Raw genomic sequence first — 15,150 nt, forward strand, 5'->3', positions numbered from 1 at the left:
ATGCCTTTCAATGGAATCAATGGCTAATCCTCCGTCAGATAATAGATAATATTGTGTTGGATAATTTAAACTATATTGCTAATACATGTATATGGGAGTCACCCTTTCCTGACCTACATTCAGGAGCATTGAGGAACTGACCTCTACAATTTCATTTTTCATTACCATTAATTCTACATTACTGTCTAGTCAACTACACATAAGCTTTGAGAATTAATTGAGCTTGCTATTTATTGCTGGGTGGCATTTATAATATGTGGACATTTACAAATGAATCAATTTGTCTGTTCAATGGCTAAGTGCACATTTTTCTTTATATTCATACTCGTCTTATGAACATGAGTTATTTCTGCAGTTGATGAAATATTGTTCAAGTTGCAATAAAAGTATACTTAGGGGATAATAGATATTTACAAACGAAAATGATAAAAACTAGATATAATGTTATCCATGGAATTTTGTTTGTGTAAGAAACATATCAAATACCTAATATTCTGCTATATAGAATCATGTCTAGCTGTTAATGAACTGTGAATAATGTCTGCTGCTATGAATGAATCTGCTGTAATAAAGCTTGAACTGTCATTAACTTGTTTTTGGCATCTCTCTCCCTCAGTCCCACAAATATATTGCCACTTGCAATTCACTCTCCAAAAATATTTCGGCATCATTTTAAGCAAGGTTTTCAATAATATTGTTACTGTTAAAACTATTTACATAGATCTATAGGAAAATCTTTTTGAAAAAACTGAATTTTACTTGGCTACTCTTTGTCCTTACCAGATAGCAATGGGAATTTAATAGCTCCCTATGCTTTTCATTACTATGATGGTTTAAGGTTCCAACTACCTAAGATAGCTATGTCATGTTGTGTTGTGCCCCTTGCCCTATTATATAGTCATAAGTGGTGCCTTTTGAGCTTAAGGAGCTTGTGAAGACGATGAAAAATTTACCACTAAATGAACACTTGAAGGAAATTGGCTAGATGCGAGAAGGACAAATGGTTAATTTTTATTTGGCTTATACTTACACTAAAAATGTAATACTAGTTAAAATAATGAGTCCTTATTTTCATTTACCCAAATGATTAATGAGTCCAATTAATTAATTGCACATGAGGAATATTGATTTAAATATTGGAGTCACTTGGTGATATAAATATGAAAAATAGAAAATTATTCATAGATAATTGACACCTACCAAAGACCAATATTTTTTCCCCCTGCCCCCATACTTTCTGAAAATTGTTTTCCTTTTATCCCCCTGATGAATTCCATGAATGTATCTACCATAAAATTGATTAAGTTGTGGTGTGGAATGTCCTAAATAAACTATTAACTGTTGGGGTTTTCTTTCTTTCAACATGCTTTACCATGTGATAGTTATTAGCATAAATATTTTTTTTCAAATCTTCCGTCATTGTAATTAAAAAATTTTAAGAGCCTCCCCAATGAACACACATGCGGGATGCATATAGCCGTGGATTGCAGTGCTGCATTTCATATCAGTATATTACTTATTATTTGAATATTTTGAATGAAGGCGGACACTGAGGCTGCCTGTAGATCATTGCTCATAAAGTCCTGAAGTAACAGAGAGATGATTAATATTTTGTATTACTGTTATTATTCACTACACTGGGTATTTAATACATTTCATCTTGTTTTTATAGGCTCTACCTGTTTAAAGTACAAGATATTCCATACATGGATTTAGTGGGACAAGATGGTATGTTCTTTGCATAATGTTGCTAAAACTTAAACTGATTTAAACTGAAAGATCACTTTTAATATTATCATTTTTGATTTGGTTTCTATATGGACTCATAAAGTCCTCAAATGTGCTCAGTCTAAAATATTGTAGCAACACAATTTAAAATTTTTGTGCAGGGTTAAATTTGGTTTGTGTGTTGTGCGTGAAGTAACTTGTCCATTATGGTAAAGATTTCAGTATCAGGATATTGGCCATATTTCGTGGTTTAATTATGTACATACTAGGATTGTATTTATTAAATCAAACCTAGTTGTGACCTGCATTTATCTAAGGTCATATCCTCTAAATTAAACCTCTTTCATATGCATAATGATTTTTTACATAGAATTTATTACCAGTAGCCAAATTTACCTATCATTGAAGCACCTAAAAATAAAATTACTGCTACCACTGCCTACTATACAGGTAATTTTATAATCCTTTTAGAAAAAGTTATGTTGATTTATTTATAAATTTGCATGGTATGTTTTTCTTTCATTGAAGTTGAATCCTCAAAGGTAGGAATTCTTTGTGCGATTGTCATTGTCAAGGGCTAGTTAATCTTAGCCACATATTTTGTGGTTGTTTTTACTTGCTTTAATGTGAGAGGTTTTTGGTAGTGCAAATGTATACCAATAGTGAAATTACTGGCCATGGGTTTGAGATAAATTGCAAGGTATTTGCCTTATCTTGTATGGTTATAGTACTATAGGCTGATGGGTTTTCTCTTTTACAGTCATGCCCCCACGAGATCATGTTTTTCATGTAACCTTCCCTTCAACGTGGAACATGCAAAATTTGAGGTCACTCTTTGGCTCTTTTGGTAAGTTAATGTGCATAATTTTCAGGTTATTTGAAGGCTCAATTTTTGTTCTTTGGTTAAAAATATGATGTACATTTAGCTGTGAATTTTTTTCATGAATGCTAATCTTAATAAATGAAAAAGAAACACTTTGTTCCAATCCACCACTTTATTACAGGTACGACTAGTTTCGACGCTACGGCGTCATCCTCAGGTACCTGAGGATGACGCCGTAGCGTCGAAACTAGTCGTACCTGTAATAAAGTGGTGGATTGGAACAAAGTGTTTCTTTTTCATTTATTAAAATGAACTTCCACAAAGTTGAGGCTGAAAATATTGAACTAATGCAAATCTTTATAAAAATGGTGAGATGAAAATGGATACAAGTATTTAGTGAACAAAATTATTAAAAGGGGCTGCATTTTAAGTATACTAATGCCTTTTGGTATGATTATGATTGTGTGTGGGTAAGGACATACAGGAAAAGAGTAGTGATTTTGAAATGTGTTTGTGATCCTGGTTTACTTTTGTTAGATTATTACAATGGAAAACATGCCTGCTTTCCCTAAGCAATTAAGTTGGACATTGCATTTGTCTGAGGATATGTTTAGATAGAAGTCCACAGTCTAACTTTTTTTTACTTGTCAATCAAACTTTGAATGTTTGAAATATGTGGAATGTTCTTTTATTTATTTTTTTCAATTATATTTGATTTACGTTTAAATTTTGCTGCAATCACTGCATGACACCTCATGGTTTCATATCTTGTTTTTAGATAGGATGTTCTCTGAGATCCTTTAGTGGACTATGTTGGACCCAGACATGAATAAAAATTTCTGTATCTTTTGTTTTAGTGGTGAAGGAATATTTCAGAGTGCATTCTTTAGTAGTATCCTCTTTCAGGTGTTATTCAGAATATTTAATTGTTCTTTTTGGTGTACTTTTTAGGCAGAGTGATGCCTTTATTCTAATTAATTGGCGATATTCTTTTTTTTTGCTAATAAAGTTAACTTTTTAGTTTGTCAAGTATGACAACTATTTATAGTTTTTAAACAGTATTAGCATAGTGGAAGTATCCCTGGAGTTAAAATAATCCAATCCATATAGTTGTGCACCATATATGATGACATGCATATATTTTACACCACTTTGTATGAGAAGACTTGAACACTTGAATTTCTGAGGAATATTGTGCATTCATACCAATTCAAGGATTGTAATTATGTACTTATTGTCAAGAATACCTGGAAATAATTCTTTATTCTTTCATATGGTGTTATCTTTCTTAGATTTGGCCAGGTTTCACATCAATGAGTAATTTTTTCCTGTTTTTTTAATAGGTTCCATTTTTGTCTCATGGCTGACTGATTCATCAGCATTTGTGGCTCTGGAGGAGCGTGAAAAGGCATCCCTTGTTTGCAAAACCATTAGTTCCATTGTAGGTTCAGAGCCATGCTCTGTGATGCCTTTCTTGGAATACCTCAACAAAAAGAATGGGAAAATTGGATGCAAGGAAAAGTGTCTCTCATCTCTGAACAAGATAGAAGACACTTCATCATCACATACCCCAAATGTTGCAAGGATTTCTAACTGCTCTGAAACCAGTGCCATTATACCCAGTGGAGTGAAGAGAAGACGCAGCTCTGGAGAGTAGGAGTCAAAGTCTTTTCATTAATTATTTTTGGATTGGGTTGGATATGTTGGTGAATTTTGTCATATCTGTGCCTCTAATATTTGAAGTGCCTGTTTCTAGTTACTTCCCGACAATCGTAAGGGACTCTTTCTTTTGGAAATACTTTTGAATATTTGTTTTGCTTAGGAAATTCCTGGGAATGTTCCAAGAATCCATGATGATAATTTTTGTCTTTCTGAAATCATCTCTTTACTATGTAAATATTTTAGCAGTTGTTCAAATGCTGTTGAAGTTAGTACGTAATTATTTTTTTTCAAGGATTATCATGCATTAGTTTTTTTAATGCTGTAATAGGTATATCAAATTATAAATGACGTTTTGAATCAATGAAGGTATCAAGTTAGGTATGTCAAGCTTGTATGCTTCTTTGGGAAGGGTGATTTTTAATGTGAATTAAAATTCAATCCTCAGGAAGTGATATTTATGACTGATTGTAAAATGACGCTTCATTCTCTTTCATTATGCTTAGTACTAAACAATTTTGTTTATCTTCTTTGATGCTGTTTGCAAAATTGAGAATGAATTTAGGTAGTAATCAATTGCTGGCAAAAATTTTTTAAATTGATTTTAAAATTTGACAGGAAGTAAAAGAAGTTTATCGATAAATAGAAGTGCAAGATAAAGTTTTGGGCATAACATCATAGGCTTGGTAGAAATTATTATGAAAGCTAACTGGAATGATTATTTTCTATATTGATGAATTTAGCTTTGTGAAAGAACTCCTCATTCTCTTGTATGAAACTGATAATATCATCAGCTGCAAACTACCACCACAGTGTTTCCCTATTGAAGGATGCACATGTGTTTTTACGAATGAAGTATAAAAAAATTGATTGACTTGACTAATACACCTCATTTTCATCAATCCCACTTACACGACTTCATCTTTCTGATCTGTTATTTCTAGTTGAGGGAACCTTTCCTTCTTCTTGTCTATACATGCTAATGCATATCTTTTGTCATACAAGATTGGGTGTCTACATTGTAGGTACAAACACATTTCATCTTTCATCATTCCTACTGTTCATAGACAACCCATGTAATAAGTGCTGATCATGTTTCAAAAATAGATACTAACTGTAGTATTTTGTCTTTTTTCAGCCTCTGTTCTCCCTCCTCTTACACTGAAATGGTATAAGTGATATAATCAATCATATAATAAAAAAATAGGCCCGCTTAAAAGAGAAATTGTATAATATTTCAGCATGCAGCCAAGAGATGATGGATAGGGGTGTAGGGAAAGTCCCATTTCTATATTCCTTGCCTTTTCTTCTTGCCTAACTAGAGTGGCTCCTTGGTTTCCATACTTAAAATAATTGCTGACCCTGAGAAGCTTCAGAAAAGCCATTCCACTTGAATGTGATGTTTGTGTTTAAGGCTCCATGATGAACATAGGATATGACATTGCAGGCACCATTCATTGTATGAAATGGACTATTCCTACAAATGCTTACTCTTAATCTTTGAAGGCAATCATCTGTGCCTTCACTTCTTTCAGCAGCCAGTAACTGCAACTCTATTCTTTGATTTTTAATTTCACTTAGAATTCAGTGGTATTTGCACTCACTTGCAAATTATTTCACCATATTAGTTAAATGCAAAGATCTCGCTACAAATGTGTTGAAGTGTAATGAAAATAACTATGACGACTACCTTCAACTGGTGAAACAATATCTACCATTGTACAGAAGTGCTGAACCCACATCCTTTACATTTCTACCATGCCAGTTGATACTGGCTGCTACTAATGGTTTGACTATTCATTTGTCAGCAGCAATCTTCAGTAAAGAGCTTGGCATTAAAACATTTTTCAGTGCTCAATATCTTGATTATTTCAAAGGAGACGGATATAATAGAAAAAGATAAAAGAAGTCATGGATGATGGAGACAGAGTTGGTACCCTCTCGAGGTTGGGACGGCAGGGAACACAAATGAGTAATAATCAAAAACTGTCCAGAATATCGGATTCCAAACCCCCTCTTAAAACCCTTTTCAATAGCCTAATGGAAATTATTCCTATTATATTCAGAGATCGTGTCAGTGATTTTTTATTAGAGTTTCCTAGTGATCTTTCCTGAAGATATGGAAGAGGAGGAAAGAGCGCCACCAAAGTAGATTTTGTCTGAAGGAAGCTCAGCATCCGCTCTTCTCTCATGTCCTACAATCAATAATGAAAAAAGATATCTTCATATCCAAGGAACATTTTTGATGTAATCAAGAAGCAATATTGTTCATAATTAAAACATCAAATTCTTTTGGTATGCACATTTTGGTCATTACAAGTATTCTGAAGGCCAAAGTCATATCACAATATAAACTCCCAAACCACTACCATAATAAACCCAAATGTAGGTTTGATAGGTGATGGTAGAAACCTCCTAATAATACTACAAATGGGATGCAAAATGGACCCATCAAGGTAGGGGCGGGGGGGGGACAGTACCTTTCCCGGTGTCACATGTGGGTTTCCTGGAATATATGGTACCCAGGAAATTACAACGGTTTGGGTGAGATGAAGGTGTCCAGAGGCATCACCTATAATCAAAAATCTTCTAGCCAGTAGCTCGGTGCTCTACACATTTGACTATCATCCCCCTTAATATAAATTTATTTAACAGAAATAAATTATTAAGGACACATTGTATTTACCCTTTTTATAATTTTAAACAATATAATTGCAGATTTTTACAGTAAATTTTTGCTAAGTGTAGAGATTTTATTTCTATCCAATGGATGAAATATTTTCCCAAAATTGAAGTTTTTGTATAAAAACTGGAATTCAATGTTATCATAAACAGTTCAGGTTATGGGACTCAGTTTTAAGTTTTGAGAAAACTTAATAAAGCCCTATCATTAATTTTTAATCTCTACAAATTCATTATCCTCTCTACTGTAGGTCCAGCTTTGCTAAGAGGATTATTGATCCTATTCCAGAGGAGCGAGAGGATGAAATAGATAAAAATTGTAAGTATCCTTGAATGAAATGAATGCAAATCATTAATGTGTTGTAGTCCTAAGTAAATCTACAATATTTAAAGTTTATAGATTATTTAGTTTATTCTGTCATCATAATGTATGGATTTTAAAATATTCAAAAATGTGGTTAGAAGTAATTGAATTGTAGAATGTAGGCCTATTATTATATACTTGCAATGGGAAAATGTTGGAATAGAATTTTATGCATTTCATTATTTAGATTTTCTTCAAAAAATGCATGCAAAGATGTGAATAATGTTTAATTTTAAAAGTTGTCATATCTCAGGAAAAGCAGTCAATACATAATTCCTCCTATGTAGCCAAATTTCTATAACTAATTTCTTCTCTTAAGAGCATAGTAGGTCCTTGCTTTGTGATGGATATGCGGATGATGATGGCACTTGATGATGTGCTTTGTGAAGGCCAATGATTCACTTCATGATATCTCTAACTCACTGTTTGAACACACATATAAATTAAATGTGCTCTAATTGCAGTTTTTCAACTTTTCATACCAGTGTATTTGTTATGCTTTGAGTATATTTTTTTTCCATTAGTGCTTAATGAATTCCATAGTGTACATGTGTTGTATAAACTTATGTTCTAAGCTCATCCCCATACTGAATGCACTGTTTTTGAGAATGAAACAAAAGAAAACTTTTTAAATACTTGCGTTGACAGAAATCATGTTTTGATGAAAGTAAACATTTATGTAAGAAAATGTTTTAGCTGACTCAGCTTTTGTGAAAAGGTTTCCACATCTTCAATAACATAATTTAAAAAATTAACCAATAAGTAACAAAACCTTGTGACAGTCCATTTAGAAATTTGTTTATAAGATGGTACATATGTGATTTAAAAATCAGACCATGTGAACTTAATGTAGGAGAATGCATTGATGGCTATAAAGAAGAGTCTTTTTTCAAATAGCCTTTAATCATAGTCTTTCACATGTTCACACTCTCTGTAGGGCTAGCATTTAGCATCAAGGACGGTAGCCTGTTTACCTGCTCTTTTAGGTTTCATGCTTGTTTCTGGATGTACATAATTGAACATTTTCAAAATAGGCAGACAGCTGTAAGCAAATGAGTAGAGACTTGGTTTTAAAGGGACAACACTTTTAATGTTTATAATTAGGCAATTAGTTAAACTTGTTATTTAAAGAGAGCAATTTCTATTTTTATAGGGAGGTAATTCTAGCAGTCATTTCAGTTGAGTTTTGTATATATTCCCCCAATTTAAGCATTAACTTTTCGGTTGCATGCTCTATCTTCTCCATAGTGATAGTATAGGAAGCTCCCCATTTCTGAAGCATAACAGCTTTGTACACCTAGGAAATATCATAAGCTGTCTACACAGAGATAAGGGTAGGCTTTCATCTATGATTTGCCTTCCTTTGTTAATCTGGCAAGTCAGCATTCATTAAGAATAGATTTGTGCTGGGTGAAGGGTGATAAAAGCATTGGGGTATCAGTGAAATTTTCTGCTGTATGTTTTGGGTATCTGATTTGGGTAAATCTCTCAAATGAAAGTTTTTGCTTGGCCCCTAAAGCATTAGCACTCTTCGTATTGGTTAGTTCTCTTTCTTTTTTACCCTGGAAATATTTTGTGATTTTGTGCTGGTGTTTTCCCGTGGGAAGTATTTTAATAGCAGGCTGAATTTGCACAATGTCATGACCAATCTGTAATCGTAAAAATGTATAAATCTGAAAATTAATTTGTTTATTTGTTTTGAGACACATCATGCCAAGAAGGTATGGAGTAAGGGTTTCAATTATTTTTATAAAAAAGTTACTTTTAAAATGCATCAGTTAGTTTTTACTAATTAGGTGGTCATTATGTCTGGATAAATCAAATAGCATTTTTCCAAAGCTTCTACAAATATTCATGTGCACAGAAGATATTGCAATGAAGCAACTGCCCATGTGCATGAAAAGACTTATAATGCAAATTAAATTTAGGTACAGCTTACAGGATATATTGCTTTGATGAAGCTGGTCGTAGCCGCTTATGGAGAAGATACTGGAGGACTGCAGAGGATAGTTCAGTTGTAGAGGTGGCATAATAAGCTGTACTCTGCTCAACACACTATAAAACATTATCATATGGTTGTTTTTGATGGTAATTATTTAGTAATTATGTCTCCAAAGTAAATTACTTCTTCAAGAACAATGCTATTTTGAGTATGGGGAGGTGGAGGAGAAGGATGACAGCTGCATAGGCCAGCCTGTCAGTCAATGGTGCCTGGTAGAAAGTAAAATGTTGAAATTTTTTCATGCCACTTTCAATTAATTAAGAATACTGTAAGCACTATATCAGCGACTACCCATGTCATTGTCCCCTCAATGTTGATAAATTGTGTAATATATAATTCGACAAGAACATTGTGTTTGAAGCAATTGGGCACTGTCGTAGTTAGAGTGCATTTTACATGCAACCTTTTTATTACATTTTTAACCATGTATACATGTTCATATCCATGAATTACTCCATATTTGGATTGCCTAGTCTTTCGTAGAGGTTCCAGCGTACACTTTGAGATACTCAAAGAAACCTTCCTCAAATTTGCAACTCTGGTAACTGAGAAGTATCTTGGTGCACACCCATGATGCCACCCTTGATGCCATTGAAGTTATGTTTTTACATATTCCTTCATTCACCGTATTGTAACAGCCTCAGTGATCAATGAAGAAGGGAATACTCATTCTTTATGAATTAGTGGTGTGTGTAGAAATCCCAAATCTTCATGCATTCATAATATATGTATGGTATTGTAAAGCAAGGACCCGCTGTATATGTTCTAACTGGTTGACTGTCTATCAATTTGTCACTTATTAGGAAAGAAAGCTGATTGAAGGTGAAAGTTGTGCATTGGCGATGTTGATTTTGAAAAATGTTGCAAATTGAGTGATTATATCTTATCTGATTATGTAATGCTGAATTGGTGGAGTTTATACTATTTGAAATGTTGTTCCAATAGCTGATTTAGATTAGAGGAAGACTCTTTGATAATTTTACCTATATCCCCTAAGTGTTGCATTAAAAAATTTGGTTTGACCAACTTAATAAGCTTGGGATATCAAATGTCCAGAAAGATGTAAAACTATATCTTACTCAGTCTTACTTACTTACTTTGTAAAAATCCTTACTTACTTTCCTTTGTACTCAGTCTTACTTACTTATCTTACTTACTTACTTACTTTCCTTTGTAAAAATATATCTTACTCAGTCATTGTGCCATTTAAATCAATCAAGTCACTGTAGAAGTCTGCAAACTCTAATTGCTGTATTTGTTTTTATTGATGCTATTAATAGTGTAAATTTAATAATATATGTAGTCTGTGTTGATAATTATGTTGATTAATGTATAATTTTCATTTTAGTAGTGACATCCCCTGGGGCTGGAAAGGTTGATGATAATGGTGAAAGTAGAGGTGTAATCAGAAGAAAAGAGAAAGAAAAAAAGAGTGAATGGGATGTGTCAGATAATGAAGCCTCAGACTGTGTTCGTACCAAAAGAGCAAAACGGAAGGAATTTGATGAGAATGATTCCTGGGATTAAATATTTTTTTAATGAGCCATGTGTGACTTTTGTGCCAATCTGCATTGTTATAATCAAAATATGGGCTAAGACAATCTCTGAAGGAGAAATGATGTACATTTCAGTAATGTAAGAAAACTTATTTTCCATCCTGAGCCGCAGACTTTGTACTGAAAGTTTCAGGAAAAGGTTTTGTAGATTGAAAAAAATGCAAGTATTCTTTTTTTATGGAAGGATGGTTTTGCTGTAAAAGATCTCACCAACGGTGCCTACAGAATATGATAAATTTATTTCAATTTGTGTTGAGAAAAAATTATAGGTATAATTTTACTTTATGAATATACTGTTTCCTACTTTAATTTTCCAAATAGTAAATGAGAAGTATATTGGCATTTTATTTGCAAAATGTGTGGATTTTTTAATCCATTGATGGTGTTTTTGTGAGAGTCCATAAGTTTCACCAATAACTATTTTGTAAAGCGATATCCACTCTTGAGATTGCTCTTCAACAAAATGTTTTCTTTGCTGGTGAGACTGATAGGTTCCATTCCTAGATCATGTTATAAACACATTAGATATGATTCCTGATTTGCAAAATATATTTATTGGAAGTAATGCAGTTACTAAATTTAATTTGCTAAGGATGGTAGATGAAATTGGTTAAATATACATAAACCAATTGACCATTTCCTACAATGATAAAAAATGTCATTGTTATTTTATATTGTTGTTAACAAAATCTCCATGACTGTAAGTAGTAGATGTGTTGCAGGTTAGTTTACTCTAGACACAAAATAAATGTATGTGTGTATAGATAAAACTTCTTTTTGAGTACATTTTTCGTAGTTAATTTATTCAAACAAAATGATAATGTACTTCTTATGAAAACCACATGAGAAAAGTAGGAACGAACTTAAGTTGCATTAATGACAAAGTTATTTAAAATTGAAAATGGATATATTTATTTAGTTAGATGGAAACTAACATTTTTGACAAATTAGCAGAAAAAAATTCTTTTGCAAAATACTGACTAAACCTTGGAAAAGAAATGCAAGAAATTGACTTATACTTACACGAAGCAAGCAATTGACAATTTAGATCTTCCAAAACATTTTTTAGGAGACAAAAGGAATTTGTACCCATTTGGAACACTTAGAGCATCATTATCTGAAGTTATTAATACGAGGGTGATCTGAAAAGTTCTTTGCCTAATGATGAAAAAAATTACAATGTTTTCAAAATAATTTTATTTTTCAAGATAATCACTTTCAATATTAATGTATTTCATCCTGTGTTGTTCCACTGCCATAATCCCATCTCTTGTCATAGTCCCGTCTTGCGATTTCATGTGCCGTCTACTCACAATTGTGTCAGTATGGGGAAAAAAATCATGCAAGTAGGCTGAAAACTTTTCAGATCACCCCCGTATTAATATTAAAAGCATCAAGTTCAAAAATAAAACTTTTTGAAAGCATAAATTTTCATTTTCATCAACAGGCTGTGAAATGTTCAGATCATCCTCATATAACTCTTGTAGTGTTCATAATTGTTGACAGTGATGTGTAATCAAATTTTTATATTGTTGGGAGAGTTTGCAACTCCTGCACCAAAGTGCCTAATCATTATGATGCTCTATTGCATATGGAAAACTTTCTCTGTTATGATACTACTCAGCCGTGGAAACTGTGAAAGGTCATAGGAAATGGTATTCCATGAAAAATTATATTTAAGTGCTTCATCCCATTATCAGTTGGAATGCATTTTATTTACATTCTTTTTAATGTCTCCTCTTGCAGGCTTGTTTATACAAGCCCAAGTGGATAGCACAGGTTTTTTCTTTCACTTGTATGGTGTCATAAGTATCATTAGTTTCCCCTTTAAGAATTTTAAGCATGGATTCCGGGCAAATTCAGCTACAAAATATATCATTGTGTATTTCCTTAGTTGATGAAAATTACAGTATATTAAGGGAGAAATGGAAAAAGGAAATATAGATATTTTAGGTTCTTGTGAGGTGAGATGGAAGGAAAGCGGGGTATACTGGAGTGATAGTTATAGAGTAATATACAGTGGAGGGGACGAGCAAATGAGGAGTTGCCACAATATTTATTAAAGAGGTAGGAAGTAGGGTAGTCGACTTAGAGTAAGCAAGGGATAGAATATTAGTAGTAGAGATAAAAGCAGAACTGACAAACTTGGCCATTGCTCAGGTGTACGTGCCACCAAGCAATCATAAGGAGGAAGAAGTCAATAGGATATACTATCATTTAGAAGACATAATTGAGTGTATTACTACAGGACAACATTTGATAGTGATAGGGGATTGGAATGTGATGGTGGGCAAAGGAAGAGATGGTGATGAGGTGGGGGACTACGATTTAGGTACGAGCAATGACTGTGGGGAGAAAGCAATTGAATTCTTTAAGAGACAGGGGTTAGTCATCACTAACACTTGGTTTAGACCCCACAAAAGGCATAGGTATATATGGAAAATGCCAGGTGACTCAGAAGGGTATCAGTTAGATTGTTATAGTTAGGAACTGCATGATCAATTGCACAGTTCCCCGGGAGCGGATGTGGACTCTGATTACAATTTAGTAGTTATCAAGTGTAGCATTATATTCAAAAAGATTAGGCTGGGGAAGCGAGATTGGAAATAGAATGTAGAGGAATTAGCTGGATTGACAAGGTAAGGGTATCAGCAGGCTATATGGAAAATCATGAGTGAGAGAAAGGAGCTGAGTACCATTGAGGAAAAATAGGAATATATCAAAAAAGGGATATCGTAAGCCACAAAAAAAACTATTGGAACTGTTGATATGAAAAGAACGAGGAAACTATTGGTCACAGATGAGATGATTAGAAAGATAGAGGAGAGAAGAAATGGAAGAATGTAATTACAAAGATAGAAGGAAGTACAAAGAGTTAAATAATAAATTGAGATAGGCAACAAATAGAGCTAATGAAGCATGGCGGAGGATGCAGTGCTAGGATTTGGAAAAATTACAGAGGTAGGTTGAAATTAGTGCACTATGCAAGAAGGTTAAAACATTATTTGGAAGTGAGAAGGGAAAATCTGTGTTAACATTTAGAGATAAGTCTGGTAAAATAATAGTTGAAACAATGATACAAGAAAAATTGGAGGAATATATAGAAGATTTGTAAAGAACTTAGGCCAGCAAGCTTAGACAGAAAGAGAATATGACATAGATGAAGATGGCGTAGATTGTATGAGATGTAAAGGGCATTGGTGGAAATTAAATCAAATAAGGTCGTGGACAACATTCCTGTGGAACTATTTCAAGTTTTAGGAAAATGTGGGAGGAAGACTCTTTTTGGACTAATTCATAATATTTATGTGAAAGGAATCTGGTAGGATGTGAGATCAGTATTGGTTCCTATTACAAAAATGGTAATGGCTACATCCTGTGAGGACTACCGAGTAATAAGTTTGATTTCACATTCAGCTGAAGTGGTTCGGTGGATCATAAACAAAAGGATGGAGAGCAGGGCCAATTGCTACTTAGGAAATGATGAAAGAAGACTTTGCTTTTCCACGTGGAATACCTGAAGATGTTATACTGTAAGGAGACCTAGGTTGTAGTAAAAATATTCCATATGGAAAAGCAAAGTGTCTTTTTTATCAGGAAGGATTTCCACCATGTTATGCCTGAAACTGTGTTATTTACTCAGGAAATGATCAGTTTAGGTTCAGGAAGGGGAGAGGCATGCTTGATATCATTGCAGTAATGAGATCACTAATCAAGAGGAATATAGAATACAGTCAGGATGTATTTGGCTGTTTTGTAGATTTTGAAAAAGCATTTGATAGAGTGAATTGGGAAAAACTAATGAGTGTATTGCAGAAAATAGGAATAGATTTGAGGGACAGGAGACTAATCCGCAACCTGTACATGTCTCAGACTGCTCAGGTGCGAGTGGGGAATGGAGGGTCTGGATGGGCAGTGTTAGGAAGAGGTGGAAGGCAGGGTCGTCCATTGTCACCGTTGCTGTTCAACCTGTATGCAGAGGAAATGATTAAAGAGGCATGGGAAGGACTGGAGGTAGGAATGAAAGTGGGCGGGGAATTCGTAAAATCAGTTAGGTTTGCTGATGACCAAGCTTTAGTTTGTCAGTCAGCTAAGGGGTTGCGAGCATTGCTGAGTGAATTGGAAATTCAGTGCGACAGGTATGGGGTGAGAATCAATATTAATAAAATAACGGTTAAGTGATTTTCCAGAAAGAAAAAAGCCATGCTAAACATTAAAATAGGAGGGCAAAAACTAGAGCTGATAGAACAGTTTTCATATCTTGGAAGTGTTTTGGACCCATATGGTCAAAGTGGTAGAGACTTAAGGAGGAGAATTGCATCTGGCAAAGGAGTTT

At 33.7% G+C, this 15,150-nt stretch overlaps 1 protein-coding gene across 2 annotated transcripts in view; it reads left to right on the forward strand.

Annotated features, from left to right (window-relative positions):
* Positions 1-11,598, forward strand: part of LOC139690270 (poly(A)-specific ribonuclease PARN-like) — a 31,555-nt gene extending 19,957 nt beyond the window's left edge. Inside the window, exons 10-14 of one of the 2 annotated variants that reach the window (XM_071587617.1) lie at positions 1,673-1,728; positions 2,489-2,575; positions 3,895-4,204; positions 7,144-7,211; positions 10,607-11,598. In XM_071587617.1, the coding sequence (XP_071443718.1) occupies positions 1,673-1,728; positions 2,489-2,575; positions 3,895-4,204; positions 7,144-7,211; positions 10,607-10,785 (700 nt within the window). In that variant the 3' untranslated portion in view covers positions 10,786-11,598. The remainder of the gene's footprint in view (positions 1-1,672; positions 1,729-2,488; positions 2,576-3,894; positions 4,205-7,143; positions 7,212-10,606) is intronic. The other variant, XM_071587618.1, reaches the window with a different exon arrangement.
* The last annotated feature ends 3,552 nt before the right edge of the window (positions 11,599-15,150 follow it).

Source organism: Hetaerina americana, unplaced genomic scaffold (genome assembly GCF_022747635.1).
Source record: "Hetaerina americana unplaced genomic scaffold, ioHetAmer1.1.p SCAF_3, whole genome shotgun sequence".
Lineage (NCBI taxonomy): Eukaryota > Metazoa > Arthropoda > Insecta > Odonata > Calopterygidae > Hetaerina > Hetaerina americana.